Source organism: Oncorhynchus kisutch, linkage group LG11 (genome assembly GCF_002021735.2).
Source record: "Oncorhynchus kisutch isolate 150728-3 linkage group LG11, Okis_V2, whole genome shotgun sequence".
NCBI classification, from domain to species: domain Eukaryota; kingdom Metazoa; phylum Chordata; class Actinopteri; order Salmoniformes; family Salmonidae; genus Oncorhynchus; species Oncorhynchus kisutch.
In genome coordinates, this window is record NC_034184.2 from 51325312 (window position 1) to 51347276 (window position 21965).

At 44.8% G+C, this 21965-nt stretch overlaps 1 protein-coding gene across 5 annotated transcripts in view; it reads left to right on the forward strand.

The window, feature by feature from the left end:
* Positions 1 to 21965, forward strand: part of LOC109899548 (neuropilin-1a) — a 116884-nt gene that overhangs the window by 79372 nt on the left and 15547 nt on the right. For all 5 annotated transcript variants that reach the window (XM_020494878.2, XM_020494882.2, XM_031835937.1 and 2 more), the window contains exons 8-11: positions 4139 to 4294; positions 10127 to 10271; positions 21244 to 21419; positions 21735 to 21890. In XM_020494878.2, the coding sequence (XP_020350467.1) occupies positions 4139 to 4294; positions 10127 to 10271; positions 21244 to 21419; positions 21735 to 21890 (633 nt within the window). The remainder of the gene's footprint in view (positions 1 to 4138; positions 4295 to 10126; positions 10272 to 21243; positions 21420 to 21734; positions 21891 to 21965) is intronic.

The following is a 21965-nucleotide window of genomic DNA, read 5'->3' on the forward strand; positions in this document are numbered from 1 at the left end:
GCTGGACATAGTGCATCGGTAAATAGCCCACCCAATTTACCTACCTCATCCCCATACTGTTTATATTTATTTACTTTTCTGCTCTTTTGCACAACAGTATCTCTACCTGCACATGACCATCTGATCATTTATCACTCGTGTTAATCTGCAAAATTGTAATTATCCGCCTACCTCCTCATGCCTTTTGCACACAATGTATATAGACTATTCTTTTCTTTCTACTGTGTTATTGACTTGTTTATTGTTTACTCCATGTGTAACTCTGTGTTGTTGTCTGTTCATACTGCTATGCTTTATCTTGGCCAGGTCACAGTTGTAAATGAGAACTTGTTCTCAACTAGCCTACCTGGTTAAATAAAGATGAAATAAAATACAAAATAAAAATCTCTGTTCTTTTTTAGTCAGGTCGGTAAGTAAATATCAATTACGGTCCCATTCTCATTTGCTTCTAACAGTACCAGAAATTGCTGCTATTGAACCTGGTCTCTCTTGGAAAAAAATATGTTATCTCAATGAGAAAAACCTGTATAAGTAAAGGTAAAATAAAAATAAAAACCCTACACCTATATACCACTTTTTCATGAAAATAAACAAAAAGTACACCCAGCTACTTCTCTGCCTCAGCATACGACACCTTCTGCACTACTCTGACTCTGCACCACTCTGGCCACTTCAACCTGCCTCTCTCGCACTGGACACTTCTGATCCCCAGCCACATGAGCACCCTTTACAGTAGACACACACAACTTTATCCACCGAAAATACACAATCCTCTATCCCATGCCCTCCTGCACACTTCCTACAACTTGGAATGTCCCTCCTACACACTGCTGCAACATGACCACTGCACCTGAAACAGTGCAGTGGAGTCAGCACAAAAGCTCCAACAGGATAACTGACTCTTCCTAACATGACTTTGTCTGGTAGAGACTCGAACTCAAAACTCAAAAGGACTGACAATGACTCCTATGTTTCACCACGCTCCCCACCGGGTCTGCGTCGCACCAAACACCAGGAATTTTCATTTTTCAACTCCACACTTAACGCTACCCCAGAAATCACTCCTTTCAATGGTGCCCTGTTCCTAAGAGCAGAGCAAGAAACAGATCTTGACCCAAGTTGCATGACACGGAGCGTCTGCTCTCTTTGGTCAGAAAAAACAAACAAATATCACAAGTCCACTACAGGTTACCTTCACTGATTCAACTGCACCCAACTCCTTTCTCACGTATCCTGAGGGGTGTTAAGGGGTTTGGGTGAGCTATGCCTCCCATGCCTCAGACACACACACCGTGCACACACTCACAGATACAAACACACTCTGAGTTAAAGAAGTGCCAGCAGATATGATTACCCTCTTTGTCCTATGCGTTTTGGACTGTGTAAAGTATGTTCAGCCATTATTATTTTAGCTTGTCTGTCCAGTATCCATAACCCTTGCAACACTGGTCTGTTAGCATTGCCATGGTTCCCTTTTCTGCTCTGTTTTGACTGAAACAAGGAGTCATAAATAAATCATGTCTCTCATTAGCACAGCCCTGTTATCAGGCTCATGTCTGTGAAATTGATCCAGTATGTCTGTTCTCTCCTTACACCAGAATAGCCTTACAAGTCCCTGTCCTTTAGATCCTCAGGTCCTCAGCAAAGCAGCCCGGCTTCTCCTCGCTTCAGTTTTATTTTCCTTATTTTGTTCTTCTGTTCTCTCCTCTCTTCTCCTCTCTCTCTCTCTCCTTTTCTTGTCTTCTCTTTTGCTCTCCCTCTCTCCTTCGCCTCACCTCACCTCTCCTCATGGCCCTCACTCAGAGTACTGCTCTTTCGAGCCATGCATTTTTTGAACATGCTCAGACTGGGCCTGATAGAGGAATCACAACTCTGTGTGTCTGAGTCCATGGTCTGGAGGTACAGAGCAGAACATCGTGATCAGGTGACTGCTCACTGACTCATAACTAAGAAGAGTGAAAGAGACACAGGCAGAGGAAACCATTTAGCCAGAATGACACAGCCTATCTGACTGACTATAAGTTTTCATGAGGTCTCAATTAGGGGTGGTCACTGACTGAGAGAGCTCCTAACTCTCGTAACGTTCTAATTCCATTATTCCATTATGGCTAATGAGGGTCCAAGCAGAAGGATGATCCAAGGCCAAGTCATCCCATTTGACCTTGTCTTCTCAGTAAGCCACTCTGTCATTGGTTCAGGTCAGCCGTGAAGCAGCACAGGAGGCAACTCTCATGACATGCCATCCCCTATAAAAGGAGATGATGAGAAGGAGGAGGATGAGGAGGAAGAGGACTTGCCTTGCCTTGCCTCACTCTTCTCCTCTCCTCTCTCATTTTCCCCCCATCCCCGCTCTCCATCTGTACTGGTACATTCTTCCTTTCTTCCCCTCTCCCTTCCAGCCATGCGATGGGGATTGTGACTCGTTTGTTATTAAAAAGGAATGCTCTGAAACAGGGGATTTGATTCTTTCTCTGTTTATGGGCACAAAAAAAATTCTGGGCCTTATTCTGTAAACCCAGTTAAGCTCCAAGGCGAGAACAAAAGTATTCTGTCTTTTGCTCTCTTTTTTTCTTTCTTCATTCATCCATCGGCTGACAATGTATTCACAATGTATTCACTGTGATATGCAGATGTGAGTCTGAGTCTTAACTATGATATGTTAAGCATGTGCAATGGAGCAAGAGAGAGAGAGGAGCACTCTTCACTGTTTAAGGCTGTATGGATGTCTTTAACCTGCACTGCCTGGGCTGCCTGTGCTGACTGGCTAGCCGGCTAGTGCTCTAGTCATCTGGTTTAAGCTGGTATTGAAAGGCTGATCTCCTCGGCTCTCTGTGGTTGCATACCAAATGGCTCCCGATTTAGTGCACTAGCCGCATGGACCCTGGTCAGATTAGTGCACTATAGGTAATAGGGAGCCATTTGAGATGCGTCCTTTACTCCTTATTAGCATCAGTGTGCCCTGTCAAATGAGAGAATGAGGGAGAGAGCCAAACTAGGGCCAGTTAAATGCTATCATTGCAGCATAACCTCACTCTCCGCTACTGGAGGCTTCTCCCACGAGCCCTCCTCTCCTTCATCAGTCGTCCACCAGTCTTTCCTCCCCTTCTCTTCTGTTCTGGATAGAGAGATGAAACGCAGGATTTAAGTGGCATCCATACGGGCAGACCAGAGGATCGAAGACAAGTCAAAAGGACAAGTGTTGTTTTTCTTTCTCTGCGTGAGGGATCAGCGAGCCGAAACAATGTCTTCTCTCTCTGAGTGGGGGCTACTGTAACTAACAGGCCACGTCTGAACTGTTTAATCAATCCAGACTCAAGCCCCTACTGTAACTTTAGCCCTGTTAGACAAGCTTGATGGGACATGGATCTGTCCATTTAAGGGGATCCATGGGGAGATGGGGTGGTTGAGGTTGAGATGTCCTGATTTTTCAGAGGAGTAGGAGTCAACACATGGAGAGGCAGTGCCAGGAGTATGGGTTTGCTTCTTCCTGACAGAGACAGACCGAGACAGAGACTGTCCACAGTTCTGATAGAAAACAGTGTAAATGTTCTCAAACCCTGATGCATGGAAACCTCCTTCACTTTAGTCTGTTCAGCATCACAGTCCTTTCAAACTTACAGACTCTGTTCTATCTCCCTTCTCTCCAATAACCTCTTGGCCCGGTTTCCCCCAGTCTGGCAGTCGGTTCGTAAAAATATAATAACAAATCAGTAATGTTACAGCAGTTCATGATTATTTATGAAGCTCAATTTTTGCTTTAACGCCGCCTTATACTATTTGAAATTCAATCTAATATCGGCTTTTTTTCTGTTTTGAATATGAGGAGACTCCATTCCATTCAATATTCACTTTTATCAAATAAGCTCTTCCCATCACAGGAAATTAAGATTTCATCCAGTGTCCTTTTTTATCAATAGAATATCATTCCGTACTCCTGCTGTTTATTACATTTCAATCATAGTTTGATGAGGTGGGCTTAAAGGTGCTTTCCAATAACTGTTTTATATCGTCAGTATTTGGTACTTGCACTACAGTTTCTCTTTATACTGAAAGTACAGTATTTCTGTTTGCTCTGTACTATTCCACAGAAAAGATCAAGTTTGAATTGAACTTTACTGACCGTTCCCTCTCTCCTCAGGTGGACTTGGGTTTCCTTCGGTTTGTGTCGGCCATCGGAACACAGGGGGCCGTTTCCCAGGAGACCAGGAAAACCTACTGGATCAAGTCCTACAAGGTGGATGTCAGCTCTAACGGAGAAGACTGGATCACACTAAAGGAGGGGTCAAAACAGAAGGTAAGAGAGATTACTCCTCACCCGCTCTGTACCCCACTGCCCACCTCTAAGATTGCATGGTGTCATAAGCTCATAGACTTTTCTTATACTTCAGCACTGTGTGTGTTACTGCAGAAGTAGCAGTACTTATAGAATAGTATATCAAAAGCAGAAGACATGGCCAACCAGACCCAGTACTTAAAATAGCCAGTAATGTGTAAACTAACAGTCAGCCAGAGTTGAATTGTGGTCTCCTCCTTAATATTAGCTTGGATCTCTGTCTCAGCCACACCATACCTCAAAAAAGGGGAATGCCCCTGGCCTGGTCTGTGTTCTGTCTTTGTGTAACAAAAATGGTCCCACTATAATATTATGTGCTTAGAGTGGAATGCTAATACACACAACATTGTGTGAGAGAGACTGTATTTACAGTGCCGTACTACTCTCTGTCGTTTAAAGAGACTACAGTCGCCAAATAAAATTAGATTTGTCACAAGAGCCAAATACAACAGACCTTACCGTGAAATGCTTATTTACAAGCCGTTAACAAACAATGTAGTTCAAGAAATAGAGATAGGGGGCAGTATTTTCACTTTGGATGAATTGCGTGCCTATAGTGAACTGCATCAAAATCTGTCCTAAATTGCTAATATATGCATATTATTAATAATATTGGATAGAAAATACTCTGAAGTTTCTAAAACCTTTTGAATTATGTCTGTGAGTATAACAGAACTCACAGGGCAGGCAATCTTCCAAACAAGTTTTGAAATCCTGAAAGTCGGGGCAACTTTGACATCATTGCCCCCTCCCTTCCCAACAAGTTATGGATATGATAACACTTCCTACGTCTTCCACTAGATGTCCTCATTCAGTAGAAAGTGTAATGGAGCATTTGCTGTGAACTTTGACCTAATGGGAGGGAAAATAGTCGGTGTCGCAAGATAATGCCATTTTGTTGTGGCACATTTCTCTTTGAGTGCTACGGCTGTTCCAATCAGCCCCAGATGAAAACGAATGATCCGGTTGGAATGTTATTGGATATATATGATTATAACATCCTGAAGATTGATTCTGCACTTAGTTTGACCAGTTTTTTTGACCTGTAATATGTCTTTTGGAAGTTTTCATGCAAGTTATCCTGGACCAGAAGTCATTTTTTGGGCATGTGAGCTGAAAGTGATAGCAAATGCTGCTACTTGGACACTAGAATTCAACATTATGGAACAAAATGATTTATTGTTGAACTAGGACTCCTTGCACTACATTCTGATGAAAGATCATCAAAGGTAAGGGAATATTTATGTTGTAATTTTGTATTTCTGTTATCTCCAACATGGTGGAGAAATATTGTTACGTTTGAGCGCCGTCTCAGATTATTGCAATGTTAGGCTTTTTCCATAACGTTAAAAAAACCAGTGTATCTTTAATTATATGTAGAACATGTATCTTTAGTCAAAGTTTATGATGAGTATTTCTGTTATCTGGCGTAGCTTTCTATAATTCCTCCGGATATTTTGGAGGAATTTCTGAACATGGCGTCAATGTAAACCGAGATTCATGGATATAAAATGCATATTATTGAACAAAACATAAATGTACTGTGTAACATGTCATATGACTGTCATCTGATGAAGATTTTCAAGAGGTTAGTGATTGATTTTATTTTTAATCCTGCTTTTGTGATTTTATCTTTTGCTGGAAAAAATGGCTACGTTTTTTCTTTGGTTTGGTGGTGGTCTAACATAAATATATGTTGTGTTTTCGCTGTAAAACATTTTTAAAAACTGACATGCTGGGTAGATGAACAAGGTGTTTATCTTTCATTTGAGGTATTGGACTTGTTAATGTGTGGAGGTTTAATATTTCTAAAGAATATTTTTGCATTCTCTGCGCCACCTTTTCAGCTGAACGGGGGGGGGGTGGAGTTCCCTGAGGGGAACCCCTCGCCTCAACAGGTTTTAAGAACATATTTTCAAAATAAAATAAGAAAATAAAACACAAACTAACACAAAACAACAATAACGGGGATACAGGTTAGTCAAGGTAATTTTTACATGTAGGTAGGGGTAAAGTGACTATGCATAGATAATAAACAGCAAGTAGGGGTGGGGGGGCAATGTAAATAGTCCTGGTGGCCATTTGATGAATTGTTCCGCAGTCTTATAGCTTGGGGATAGAAGCTGTTAAGGAGCCTTTTGGACCTAGACTTGGCTCTCTGGTACCAGTTGCCATGCGGTAGCATAGAGAACCGTCTATGACTTGGGTGACTGGAGTCTTTGACAATTTTTTGGGCCTTCCTCTGACACCGCCTGGTATATAGGTCCTAGTCATTTAGTGGGGGCTGGATGAAGTCATTGTTTACTGTGTGTCAGGCTCTGGTATTTTTCTGAAGAAGGGAAGGGGTTATTAAAGGCTTTAATAAACCAGGAGTGAGATGGATGAATGGAATGGGGAGGAGGGAGAGAGAAAGAAAAAGATGAATGGATGGAAAGAGGAGAGATCCATGTTTGAGCAGCTGGTAGAGGTGGCTAATAGTCAAAGAGAGAGAGAGAGAGAATCAACCCGAGCATTACTAACCGATCAGCGATCAGCCTCTGAAACAGACCAGCAGACTCTCCATCTGTAAACATCTCTCTGGGTGTTCACACTCCACAGGGCCATCAAGATGTTAGTTTGACCAGCCTAAGGATCTGTGCAACCTGTAAACAGTCACCATTGTGCGTGTGTGTGTTTGTGTCTAAATGTGTGTGTGTTTATGTCAAGGACAGCAACATTTTCCCCAAATAGCAACCAAAGTAGCACTTTTTGTGCTTGTGTGTGAGTGTGTGTACACTACCCACCACCCCTCTCAGGCCCAATTTTTTTAAGACCTCTCCGAAGTATACAGTTCTTTTTTTAAAGCACCGGGTGCTTAAATGTGATGTGGAAAACCATGTTTCTCTGTTCCGGACTCTAAAGTGCTTTTGTGAGGAGTGGGTCCCATTTACTAGGTGCTGAGCCCGCAGTTTGGCACTTTACCGTGATGGTCATGGCGCTAGCTAGCTGGAAAAAGCCAGGTACTGCAAGAGAGAGAGAGAATCTCTGACCGGCCTGACATTTAAGAGAGTGGATAACTATCTTTTTTTTCTGTTACTCAGTTGATGACTATTATCTATAGGGAACCAGGAGTGGGAAGTAGGGACAGGGAAGTGAGGATGGGGAGAGGGAAGTGAAGATAGGGACAGGGAAGTGAGGATAGGGACAGGGAAGTGAGGATAGGGACAGGGAAGTGAAGATAGGGACAGGGAAGTGAGGATAGGGACGGGGAAGTGAAGATAGGGACAGGGAAGTGAAGATAGGGACAGGGAAGTGAGGATAGGGACGGGGAAGTGAAGATAGGGACAGGGAAGTGAAGATAGGGAAGGGAAGATAGGGACAGGGAAGTGAGGATAGGGACGGGGAAGTGAGGATAGGGAAGTGAAGATAGGGACAGGGAAGTGAAGATAGGGACAGGGAAGTGAAGATAGGGACAGGGAAGTGAAGATAGGGACAGGGAAGTGAAGATAGGGACAGGGAAGTGAAGATAGGGACGGGGAAGTGAAGATAGGGAAGTGAAGATAGGGACAGGGAGGTGAGGATAGGGACGGGGAAGTGAAGATAGGGACGGGGAAGTGAAGATAGGGACGGGGAAGTGAAGATAGGGACAGGGAAGTGTGGATAGGGACGGGGAAGTGAAGATAGGGAAGTGAAAATAGGGACAGGGGAGTGAAGATAGGGACAGGGAAGTGAGGATAGGGACGGGGAAGTGAAGATAGGGACAGGGAAGTGAGGATAGGGACGGGGAAGTGAAGATAGGGACAGGGAAGTGAAGATAGGGACAGGGAAGTGAGGATAGGGACGGGGAAGTGAAGATAGGGAAGTGAAGATAGTGAAGTGAAGATAGGGACAGGGAAGTGAAGATAGGGACAGGGAAGTGAGGATAGGGACGGGGAAGTGAAGATAGGGAAGTGAAAATAGGGACGGGGAAGTGAAGATAGGGAAGTGAAAATAGGGACAGGAAAGTGAAGATAGGGACAGGGAAGTGAGGATTGGGACAGGGAAGTGAAGATAGGGATAGGGACAGGGAAGTGAAGATAGGGACAGGGAAGTGAAGATAGGGACGGGGAAGTGAAGATAGGGACGGGGAAGTGAAGATAGGGACGGGGAAGTGAAGATAGGGACGGGGAAGTGAGGATAGGGACAGGGAAGTGAGGATAGGGACAGGGAAGTGAAGATAGGGACGGGGAAGTGAAGATAGGGAAGTGAAGATAGGGACAGGGAGGTGAGGATAGGGACGGGGAAGTGAAGATAGGGACGGGGAAGTGTGGATAGGGACGGGGAAGTGAAGATAGGGAAGTGAAAATAGGGACAGGGGAGTGAAGATAGGGACAGGGAAGTGAGGATAGGGACGGGGAAGTGAAGATAGGGACAGGGAAGTGAGGATAGGGACGGGGAAGTGAAGATAGGGACAGGGAAGTGAAGATAGGGACAGGGAAGTGAGGATAGGGACGGGGAAGTGAAGATAGGGAAGTGAAGACAGGGAAGTGAAGATAGGGACAGGGAAGTGAGGATAGGGACGGGGAAGTGAAGATAGGGAAGTGAAAATAGGGACAGGGAAGTGAAAATAGGGACAGGGAAGTGAAGATAGGGACAGGGAAGTGAGGATAGGGACGGGGAAGTGAAGATAGGGAAGTGAAAATAGGGACAGGAAAGTGAAGATAGGGACAGGGAAGTGAGGATTGGGACGGGGAAGTGAAGATAGGGACGGGGAAGTGAAGATAGGGACAGGGAAGTGAAGATAGGGACAGGGAAGTGAAGATAGGGACAGGGAAGTGAAGATAGGGACAGGGAAGTGAAGATAGGGACAGGGAAGTGAAGATAGGGACAGGGAAGTGAAGATAGGGACAGGGAAGTGAAAATAGGGACAGGGAGGTGAAGATAAGGACAGGGAAGTGAGGATAGGGACGGGGAGAGGAAGGCTCTTAGATGGACTTAAGGTTCCATTGGCCCTGCCTGCTGACATTTGATCTAATTTGTCTCATACACTTCAGCCAAGATTAGGTTTACTGCCAAGCTGCTACTGATCGGCTAGCATTATTCTCCCACAGGGTTAACACCACAGTACCACTGGACGTCAGCAGAGTACAGAGTCACTCAGTCAGACAGGTCAGAGAGGTCCCACCGTGTGTGTGTGTGTGTGTGTGTGTACACGTTTTACTATACTTGTGAGTACCAGAAGTCCACACAAGAATAGTAAACCAACTAAAATTCAGAGAATACTATTTTTGGGTTAGGACTATAATTAGGGTTAGGGGTTAGGTTTATGGGTTAGGAGTTAGGGTTAGGGTTGTATGTACAGGTAAGTCTGTGCCTGCGTGTATGCGTGCTTGTAATAAAAGTTGTTCAGATAACTGATGGAGTAGCGGAAAGATGTTCAGAATCACTGATGGAGCAGCAGAAAGGGCACTGTGCTGTACTATACACTCATCTGTGTCTGTCCTCTCTGGAAGACATGTATTACCTGTATGTATTAGTTTAGTTGACATGTCATTAACACTCAGTTTGGTGGTACCTCATTTTGGTGGTAAAATTGTAGGCTAAAAGATTGAATTCCTGTGTTGCTTTTTGCAGCACTGTTACAAGACAAATAGTTAATGTGGACATTAAAATAAATTACAATATACTGTCCCTATGCTGTGTGGGAAACTGTGTGATGCGAGGCCCAGGCCTCAGTTGGCCAAGTGGGCCTCTCTCCTGGTGAATCTACATCACGTACTAAACAAACTGTGAATAATAGGGACTAATAATAGGGACTTCTTGTCTCCATCCCAGGTTTTCCAAGGGAACACCAACCCTACTGATGTTGCCAGGACGATGCTTCCCAAACCCACTCTCACCCGCTTCGTCCGGGTCCGGCCCGTTGCCTGGGAAATGGGCATCGCTCTGCGCTTCGAGGTGTACGGCTGTAAGATATCAGGTCAGTACCATAGAAATCTCAGTGTTTCACACTGTCTGGCACTGGCAGACCAGACTCTACTTAGCGATGTTAGTTTGCCATCCAAATGGCAAAACAATATTCAAATGCATGCAAGTCACTGACTGTTGATGATATTTTATTTACCCGATTTTACTTTTTGGTAAAATGAGTAAGTGATATTTTTGCAAAGGGCTCCTTTGGGATATGTTTAGGCCTTTTGTCTCTCGTGTAACCTACCTGGTTGATGTTTTCCTCCTCGTCTTAGCTGAAATGGTTTACTATCTCACGGTAGTGAGAGCCCAGTGAGAGAAGGTTTACTCTGAGGCAAGTGCTGCCTTCTGCATTATGAAGGAGAGGCACATGAAGGTGATTACGTATTTATGTTACCTGATGTTTGAATGTACCTCATTCAATATGGATGACTTCAACAGCAAGCAGGCAGGCAGAGCTCTTGGAGCGGGGGCCAGCAGAGCGCATTCCCCTAGCTGAGTGCTGCTGCTTCTACTGCGTAGACACACACATACACACACACACACACACACACACACACACCACCTCCATGGCTCTGGTCCACCTTCCTGTTCCCCACTCCCCACCCCCCCCTAGCCTCAGTCTCCCGCTACAGTGATCCTCATCAGTGTGATGTTGGAACCTTTCCACCCACTGCAAGGCTTTGATTGTGGCTGGGTTCATATCGTCACTTCCCTTTTTGTCATGCATTTCTTTTATGGGCATGTGAAAGGAGTTATGTGTGTGTGTGGTTCTTTTTCATGTGTGTGAAATTGTTTGTCTGCAAGTCTGTCTATGTTCTCTTGCTTTTGAATGTTTATTAGTATTTGTGCTTGTCAGTGTGTGTGAGAGGCTGTGCCTTTTATGTGTGTGCGTTTGTGTGTGTTTGTGTGTGTGTGTGTGTGTGTGTGTGTGTGTGTGTATATATTTACATATATGTGTATCTGTGGCAGAGAGGAGGACAGTGCGGTGCTGGCACATAGCTGGAAAGGGTTTGGGCTTGCGACCAGACTGCACTACAGACACAAAGACCACACGGCAGACACATCACAGGAGCAGGGAGTGCCACAGGGCCCCTCTGTGCCGTCATCAGCCTGCGGCAGGCAGAACACCACTCTGATCATGCTGCCAGCTGGGATGTTCTGCAGGCACTCAGAGAGCGGAGGGGGGTGGGAGGGGAATCTTGTAATGCTCAAGTCAGGTTTGAGAAGGTTCCAAGTATATATTCTATGCGCGTGATTTCTGAATATGTTCCTTAGCTAGATTTCCTTCCAACTGGCAACAGATTTTCATGCAAATACTCTAGAATCCGCATAAAGAAAATATGCCAATTTTCCCACCAGTGGTGTGTTTTCACCAATTGCACTTTTTGTGGGTAAAAATCAGTGCGTGACGATGTAGTGCACACATTTTTTTTTAAATCACTTAAATGTTCATGTACTGAATAAAAATGTAAAGTTCAATATATTTCCATCATACTTATTTTTGTCACAAAAAACGGTTGCGTTAAATAGCTAAATGTGCCTGCTCTGGTCTTGGCATGTGCACTCCAGCAAACAGATTGCAGATATGGGGTTGGTAGGCTCTGCAGGTAGGCTACATGATGAGATTATTATTACACACACACACACACACACACACACACACACACACACACGCGCGCGCGCCTTGGAAAGGCGAATCAAGGTCACAGTGCACTTTCACCACCCTGTGAAATTCATAATTTCATCTGTAGCCTACTAAACTGCTCGGTTTCCGGAGTCATAGTGGGAGGACCACACACCATATCATTGCTTGACTGCAAGTTTACTTCGAAATGATGGTTATTATATAAATATTTGCGCATAAAGGCGTTTCCACCGACATTTCGCCATTTCTCACATAATTAATTTTACAGACACAAAAAGATCTCACAATGTAGAACAAACCATTTCTGTCGGCATTTATAAAATTGTATCAAAACTTCCTGTTTCCACACACCTTTTTTTAATACGGTATGACTTTACTCTACGCATGCTGTATATAGATTTTTTCTACAAAAAATTTTCTACTACTATTTTTGATTGTATGTGTAACTCTGTGTTGTTGTATGTGTCAAATTGCTTCCCTTTATCCTGGCCAGGTCGCAGTTGCAAATGAGAACTTGTTCTCAACTGGCCTACCTGGTAAAATGAGGTGAAATAAAATAAAACTCGCGTAAAAACTGTGGATGGAAACATGGTTATTGTTCCAAAATGGGATTCTTAGGCAACAGGACAGTTATCCCCCACTGCCAGTAAAAACCAAGGCACGCTGCCTGCTAATTGTCTTTCGGCTATCTTTCAACTTGTATATTTCACAACAGTTTGAAACGAGGTGCGTTCCTCCTCCTCATTAATTCACATAGAAGTAGCCCATTTCACTGTGGCGGACAATTTACGTTTGAGGCACGCTATGCTGATGTAAGGCAAGGACTAGCTAGATGAGGCGGACAAGCTTCTCTTTTCGATGAGAGCCCAATGGCCCAAGCATTTCACCAGTGTTTCCCTAGGTCAAGTATGCAGACATTTGCTACATTTCCAGTCAGAACAGAACCGGCCCAAACTTTTTCACCTGGGTGCATTTTCCAGATTTCCTTTATTGTTGTTTTTCATTGCGAATAATTACTCTGTGTGTTCGTATCAAAGTAAGTGCCTTGTTACTTTATCATAATGCAGTTTCTGTATATTGTGTTGTGTAATTTCTACTGTAGCACACCGTATTTATGTATGGCGCATAATGTGTTCTGTGTGTATTCCTTTACAGCCACGGACAAGCAAGGTACTGATTTCATAACCTTTATGGTGATATACTCAATTGTGCTTATGTAGTTACATGTTTCTATTAGTTCTGTAAAACAATGCTGATGCTAATGACATCAAAGAAGTATTAGCAAAGATTTTTATAACCAACCCAAGATACACCAGCGCCTGTCATTTCCGATGGGAGCAAATTAATCATAGTGGGCAGAATAAGCAAGGAGGTAGTAAGATCCTATTGGTGCGTTCTAGCATTTATTTGCATAGTTCCGTTAGGGAATGCCTTCCCTGTGAAGTGCGCATGTGCAAAACTTCTGTTGTATCCTGAAGCTACCCAGGCTGGCCTTATCATAACCATTGAATTGGCCTGTATTTGGCCTGCATAGCTATGCCCTTCCCCCTTATGGAGCTCTGCAGTTATGTTACTTGTAATAGTGTTTTATTGCTATATCCTGGTATTGTATTGTAATTACTAATAATTCCTCTATTCTGTATTTCAGAAACTACACACACAGTATTGAACATAACTTGCCAACATCATAACTGGAACTGAACATATTTTGTGCTGAAGATTGAGGACAGCGTTGGATGCTAGCAACATACTGTTTGAAGAGGGAGTAGGGAGGATGAGGGAGTGGATACCATGATGAGAGAGTGGGGAGGTGGGTGAGATATTGTCAATACAATTGCATAATGGAACTATATTTGATTTGTATGTGAACTGTATGTCCATTTGCAAATAAAAAGGGGCTTTGCACTCAAGACTGGGTCTCATCAAAACCAAGATCAGGGCCAGGAGGGGTGAAATGGCTCGAGGCCTTCCAGCTCCTGCAGACCTACTGTACTTCATCCAATGTTGGTCTGCCTACATCACCCAAAAAAGAATCATTGTTAAAATGTACAAAAAATCTCCAGAATTTCTGCATTTGTGAGCTGTCTCTTTTTGAAAGACGTGTCACGCCCTGGTCGAAGTATTTTGTGTTTATCTTCATTTATTTGGTCAGGCCAGGGTGTGGCATGGGTTTTTGTATGTGGTGTGTATGTATTGGGATTGTAGCTAGTGGGGTGTTCTAGTTAAGTCTATGGCTGTGGTTCTCAATCAGAGGCAGGTGTTTATCGTTGTCTCTGATTGGGAACCATATTTAGGCAGCCATATTCTTTGAGTGTTTCGTGGGTGATTGTCCTTAGTGTCCTTGTTCCTGTCTTTGTTAGTTTACACAAGTATAGGCTGTTTTCGTTTCGTTCATTACATTCTTTGTTTTGTAGTGTTTGTATTGATTCGTGTTTTCATTTGTTCATTAAACATGGATCGCAATCTACACGCTGCATTTTGGTCTGACTCCTTCACCACAAGAGAACCGTTACAGAATCACCCACCACAACGGGACCAAGTGGCGTGGTAACAGGCAACAGCAGGAGAAACATAATAAGGATTTCTGGACTTGGGAGGAAATCCTAAACGGAGAAGGACCCTGGGCTCAGCCTGGAGAATATCGCCGCCCCAAAGAAGAACTGGAGGCGGTGAAAGCAGCGAGGCGCCGGTATGAGGAGGCAGCACAGCGACTCGGAAGGAAGCCCGAGAGTCAGCCCCAAAAAGTTATTGGGGGGGGGGGGGCTCAGGGAGAGTGTGGCAGAGTCAGGAGTCAGACCTGAGCCAACTCTCCCTGTTTATCGTGAGGAGCCAAGGAGGAGACCAGAGCCGGTGTTGGAGGTGAGCGAAGCAGAGACTGTGAAGGAGTTAATGGGGAAATTGGAGGAGAGAGAAATGAGGGAGTTGCTGTGTTGGTGCTTTTTGCGTGGAATTCGCCCGACGGAACGTGTCGGGGATTTGATGGCACCTGGGTCAGCGCTCCATACTCGTCCTGAGGTGCGTGTTAGTCGGCTGGTGAAGTTGGTGCCAGCCTCACGCACCAGGCCTCCTGTGCACATCCCTAGCCTTGCACGTCCTGTGCCAGCACTGCTCTCAAGATCTCCAGGACGCCTTCACGGTCTAGCCCCTCCTGTGCCACCTCCACACACCAACCCTCCGGTGGCAGCTCCCCACACCAGGCTTCCTGTGCGTGTCCTCGGCCCAGTACCACCAGTGCCAGCACCACGCATCAGGCCTACAGTGTGCCTCGCCTCTCCAGCGCTGCCGGAGTCTCCCGCCTGTTCAGCGCTACCAGAGCCTTCCTCCCCTCCTGCGCTGCCGGAGACTCCCGCCTGTTTAGCGCTGCCAGAGCCTTCCGCCTCTACAGCGCTGCCGGAGTCTCCTGCCTGTTCAGCGCAGCCAGAGCTGCCAGCCTGCATGGAGCAGCCAGAGCTGCCAGCCTGCATGGAGCAGCCAGAGCTGCCAGTCTGCATGGAGCAGCCAGAGCAGCCAGTCTGCATGAAGCAGCCAGAGCTGCCAGTCTGCATGAAGCAGCCAGAGATGTCAGTCTGCATGGAGCAGCCATAGCTGTCAGTCTGCATGGAGCAGCCAGAGATGTCAGTCTGCATGAAGCAGCCAGAGCTGTCAGTCTGCAAGGAGCTGTCAGTCTGCACGGAGCTGCCAGTCTGCAAGGAGCTGTCAGTCTGTAAGGAGCTGCCAGAGCTGCCAGTCTGTAAGAAGCCGCCAGAGCTGTCAGCCTACATGGAGCAGCCAGAGCCGCCAGTCAGCGTGGAGCAGCCAGAGCCGCCAGTCAGCGTGGAGCAGCCAGAGCCGCCAGTCAGCGTGGAGCAGCCAGATCTTTCAGTCTGCCAGGATCTGCCAGTCAGCCAGGATCCGCCAGTCAGCCAGGATCTGCCAGATCCGCCAGTCAGCCAGGATCTGCCAGATCCGCCAGTCAGCCAGGATCCGCCAGTCAGCCAGGATCTGCCAGTCAGCCAGGATCTGGTAGATCCATCAACCTGCCTGAGCTTCCTCTCACTCCCGAGCTTCCTCGCACTCCCGAGCTTCCTCTCACTCCCGAGCTTCCCCTCAGTCCCGAGCTGCCTCAGTCCCGAGCTGCCCCTCAGTCCTGATCTGCTCCTCAGTCCAGTGGGGTTCTGGGTGAGGACTACTAGGCCATGGTCGGCGGCGAGGGTGGACTATCCAAGGACGCGAGGAGAGGGGACTAAGACATTGATTGAGTGGGGTCCACGTCCCGCGCCGGAGCCGCCACCATGGACAGACACCCACCCGGACCCTCCCTATTGTTTTGAGGTGCGTTCGGGAGTCCGCACCTTAGGGGGGGGGGGGTTCTGTCACGCCCTGGTCGAAGTATTTTGTGTTTATCTTCATTTATTTGGTCAGGCCAGGGTGTGGCATGGGTTTTTGTATGTGGTGTGTATGTATTGGGATTGTAGCTAGTGGGGTGTTCTAGTTAAGTCAGTCAGTCTATGGCTGTCTGAAGTGGTTCTCAATCAGAGGCAGGTGTTTATCGTTGTCTCTGATTGGGAACCATATTTAGGCAGCCATATTCTTTGAGTGTTTCATGGGTGATTGTCCTTAGTGTCCTTGTTCCTGTCTTTGTTAGTTTACACAAGTATAGGCTGTTTTCGTTTCGTTCATTACGTTCTTTGTTTTGTAGTGTTTGTATTGATTCGTGTTTTCATTTGTTCATTAAACATGGATCACAATCTACACGCTGCATTTTGGTCCGACTCTCCTTCACCACAAGAGAACCATTACAACATGTCTCATGCTACAGCTTAGCCGCCTAGCTACATAGGCTACATAAACAACAACAATGATCAGAGTGTCAGTTGACGTGATTGGCTGCCGCTGTGGTGATACTGATGATATGTCTCCACAGATTGTTTGTTTACATTGCAGGTTAGGACAATTAACGTGGCAAGTTAGGAACTAATGCAGAAGGTTAGGTGAATTAACATAGGAGGTTAAGAGAATGAGGTTTAGCTTAGGAAAAGAGTTAGGGGCAAGGCTTAGCTACAGCACTAGTTGTCAACAACTGTTGTCCCTGACACGACCACTAGATAGAGCTGTTGTAGGCCTAGCTACTCCATCTAGCCACAACAGTAAAAATGTAAATAAACCATCTGTGGCAACAAATCATCAGCATCATAACAATGGCATGGGCCACTTGTATCAATAAATCACTATTAGAAAATGGTTTGCGTGGTAATAATTTCTTTATTTACTGTTTTAGTCACATTTTCAAGTACTGGTGACAAATCATGCATTCCAATTCTTGCATAGATTGTAATGGACACGTGTGTTAAATACTTTTTTGAAGGTTGTACTGATTATGATAAGCTAAGCTATTTTCCAGCTATATGTGGATCCATGTTTGTTGACATCATTCAAAGCATTTTTGGTATCATGTAAACGTCTGTCAGACCAAAGATGTTATAGCAAAATGAGGTAAAGAGATTGTTCACTCATCTTTCCGGAAATGAGTGATGGGAAGTGAATGATGGTAGATGACACACCCCCTTCACCTTCAACATGCATATTGCAAACAAACCCAACTTAACTTGTCACCTCTTATCTTTGGTTGACAAAGAAAAATCTTCTTGTCGCTAGCTAGCTAGCTAACTGCAGCTAATTCAGTCACGTCAAACATTGAACCTGGAATAACAGTACACTAGCTGCATTTCAATTGGCATTTACTTGGATATGTCCATGATAATGACGTTGTTGCATGATTTCGACTGGCCCAGAAAAAGTTTTTTGTCTGGGCACTGTTCACTCTGATAATACAGAGATCAAACTTCAAAAGGTCGTACAGGCAGACAGCGAGGTTTATAACCCCCAATGTACCAAACTAAATGCTAGGCTGGAAGCAAGGGGAAAATAATGTTCAAGTTGAGATAAATCAAACAGATGATTCGGACAGCAACATAAACAATTTATTCTTATTGAGGCGCAGTGATAATTTTCAGATTAGCAGGCATACAGTAGGTGTGTCTGTAATGGCCAGCACGGCATGGAACGCTGCTCGTCCAATCGTCATCCAGTATCCAAACAACCAATCTTATAATTAAGTGATAATGCCGGAGAAGCTGGTGTTTGGAAGATAAATCCTGCCAAAACCGGCTTCGAGGGCATTATCACTTTTATACAACGGATTACCAACATATTCAAATAATAATTTACATATTTTCATTAAACATTTTATTTGTTCATACATTAATTTACTTAATTTACTATTTCATCCTTCCACAAGATATAGTCCAGACACAAATCTAGGGTTGCTACCCAACCCGGCTGGTCGTTCGTTCTATCGGTTCGGTTGCTAGAGCTTTTTGTTTTGTATCTATGGACGCGACCCATTCCTTCTGAGTGTTCCTCTTATCCCTTGCTTGCTAGCTAGCCAACTACGGTCACATCTAAAAGGGCAGCCAGAATAATGGCAAAGTAGTTACATTTGCATTTGTTTCTAGACACATTCATTTGGATGCATCCATAACAATAAGCTAATGAGGCACGATTTCCCCTGGCATAGAAAATGTGCTCACTCATCAGGACACTGTTGCGCAGAGGAGATAGCTGTGTTATTGGCTAGCACAATCACTTCAAACTGAAGCTGGAAAGACTGCAAACTAGGTGCACTTCGTTTCGTTTGATCTTTTTTTCAATTTACATTTCTTCGTATATATCCATAAAAATGATGCCTGCTGATTCATGACTTCGACTGGTTGAGAAACACCGCCTGCCTGTCTGTCTGATCCCGACAAGTTCATTAATATGGGACAACTGGAGATCGAATTTGAACATTGAAACAGAGAGACAGCATGATTTATACAAATCTCCGCTGTTGAAAACGAAATGTTAGTCTAAAAGAAACGTGAGATAATGTCTAGATGCTTTTTATAGTGGAGATCAAGTTTATAAATTGCTTGGCTGGGCTGATGAGACAGTGGATTGCGCAGTCAGAACAGAGTAAATAGGCATTTTAATGTCATAGACTTAGCCGATGGTAACTTGTGGAATAGACACCGGCTGGAATGCGGTTTATAACCAATCAGCATTCAGGATTAAACCCACCCGTTGTATAATTACTATGAGCTGAGAGATGGCTAAATATAACCGCTTGTGTTAGCTCACCCTTTACTCAGTTAGTGCTAAGAGTAATGAAGCCTACATTTTCCGATTTGGATGACAAAAGTGTTATGCAGTTGCTACTTCTGTCACTGTCTGAACATTGCATACAGAAATCACTCAAATGTATTTATAAAGCCCTTCTTCCATCAGCTGATGTCACAAAGTGCTGTACAGAAACCCAGCCTAAAACCCCAAACAGCAAGCAATGCAGGTGTAGAAGCACTAGGACAAGCTTCCTAGAAAGGCTAGGTAGGACAAGCTCCCTAGAAAGGCCAGAACCTAGGAAGAAATAAACGGTTCACATTGAGGACATAACCTTGTGAAGACTGTGTTTGTGCAAAATGTTTCTGTGAAAAAAAACGGTGGTTTGCTCAAACACTGACTGTTGTGTCAATCGTCACTAGACGTTCCAATAAAGTGTTTCTAATCACACCGGTTAGAGCGTATGTTGCAGGGACCACAGTAGAATGATCACACCCACGTGTTCATACATGTCAAAGGGTTTTTTAACTGTTTTCAGTTTTCAGTCCAGTCCACTTTGCAATCCTATAATCACATACATTCAGAGAGAATCATCATTTAATGAGATTACTGACAGTATACAAATACTTTTCATGAGATACAAAAATGTGTCCCAATTTAAGCCCACAGAAAACCAGGGCCTTCAGGCTGTGTCTAATCGCATCTGGTATTTGCACATGTGAGATGTGCCCTGCGGTCAGATATACACAGCTACTTATTAACCTCATCCCTGCTGACTGCTTAGTTTCTGCTGTTCTGTTGGTAAATAAGCCCATGTGTGTGTTTAGCCAGAGAATTCTCCACTCAAACCCTGGGTTACCCTGCCCCTTACAGTGGTGTTCCACCACACACACACACACACACACACACACACACACGGTTGGTGTGTCCGCCATGCGTGCCGTCCCAAACAATCTCCAACCAGACCGCTGAGGTGCATTAACAGCTCATTACAACAGTTTGGATGGCTCTGATCACCCAAACTTATCCATCTACTTCAAAGAGCGAGAGTGCGAGCCAGTGGAGTGCCTTAGCCTCCCTCTGACACAGGCACTATCAGAGATCACACTCACAGGGCTCTTGGCAGCTGACGAAAGGGAACCCTCAAATGGATGACAAATCTCCCAGTGAGCGTTTGGACCTCTCCCGAGGAACCATGGAGTTCTCTCTAATTTAATTTAGACTAGTTCATTCTCTGATTCGAACAGGAACAACATCAGATAACTATAAAGACAGAGAGAGAGGACTGAAACGGAAGCCTTTTTCTGTTGAGTTGACAGAGTTATTCTGAGTTTAATACAGATGCAGACGTTCCAAAATGTATCTGCTTTTATCCCGTTCCCTGGGAGCAGATTGTAAGGATGATATTGGTTACTGCAGGTCACTGCAGACTCAGACGCTTTTGATGAAGTGGAAGGAAATGGAAGAGACGGCCAGCCAGGAGACAGACAAGCCAGCCAGCCTGTATGTGTGTTGGTTCATTGACAGAACATTTCTGCCAGCAAACGAAACGAAACAAAGTGAAATCGGTACTGGAAGCATGCAGCTAGGGCATATGAAATGTAGAATGAAAGGCAGAATGCACAAGCTTCTCAAGGGGGTGAAAATGAACTAACGCAGATTCAGGATGAAAGCTCGGAGAACACAGGGCTAAATGAGAGCAGATGTATAGAAAGACAAAAGGAAAGGGGGGGGGGGGATGGGCATAGAGGGAGAGGGTTAGAGATGAAAGAAAATCCCAGAATGCATAGAGGTAGAAACGAACGCCGAAGGAGAGGATCATTTTAATTGGCTGCCGGGAGACAATCGCTGTGGGCAGAGACATTAGTATGCAAGACGTCAGGAGAGAGGTAGATTGTGTGTGAGAGAGAGAGAGCGAGAGGGGGGGAAAGAGAGAGAAATGTCTAGAGAGGTGGATGCATCAGAGAAACTGTTTCTCCCACCATCCCTATTCTTCGCTATAACTCACTGTCTCAATCATTCACTTCATCCCCGTCTTTCCCCCCTTAAAAACGTAAACCATGAAGAACAACCTTCTCTGGCTGCTGATACACATCATTTATTGCTACATTTATATCCCAGCAGGTACTCTCTCAAATCACCTCTTGCTCAATGAAAGACTTCTGTTAACCCCTCTCTCTCCCTCTCACTCTCTCAGAGTACCCATGTTCGGGCATGCTGGGCATGGTATCAGGTCTGATCACAGATGCCCAGATCACAGCTTCGTCCCACACTGACCGGAGCTGGGTTCCTGAGAACGCCCGCCTGCTGACCAGCCGCTCCGGGTGGACCCTGCTTCCCCAGCCCCAGCCCTTCACCTCAGAGTGGCTACAGGTTAGATCACCTACAATAATAGACTTTTCTTGTGTTTTTAATCGCTTTGTAATTAGAGAAAGGTTTGATGGTTATGAAATATTGGTTCATATACAGTAACATATCACAATACATTTTGGTTTTCAGTATATATTCTGCATTCACGTACAAAGAATTTGGGGAAAATTATGATGACATTGCAAATAAACAGTTTGGTAACGCTTTACTTAAGGCATGCAGGTATAATGCATTATGATTCTGTCATAATGCGTTATAAGACTTGTCATGCATGTCTATGAACTGCTTATGAGGCGTTTCATCTCCATTCATCTGCAGGTGGATCTGGGGGAGGAGAAGCTGGTGAGAGGACTCATCATCCAGGGAGGGAAATACAGAGAGAACAAGGTTTTCATGAAGAAGTTCAGACTGGGATACAGTAACAATGAATCTGATTGGAAGATGGTCCAGGACGCTAACGGCAACAAGCCAAAGGTGAGAGAAAGGACGGTTTTGATTGGTTGTTTGTTTGTTTGTTGTGTTTACCGTGTTGAGGAGTTGACAAAAAAA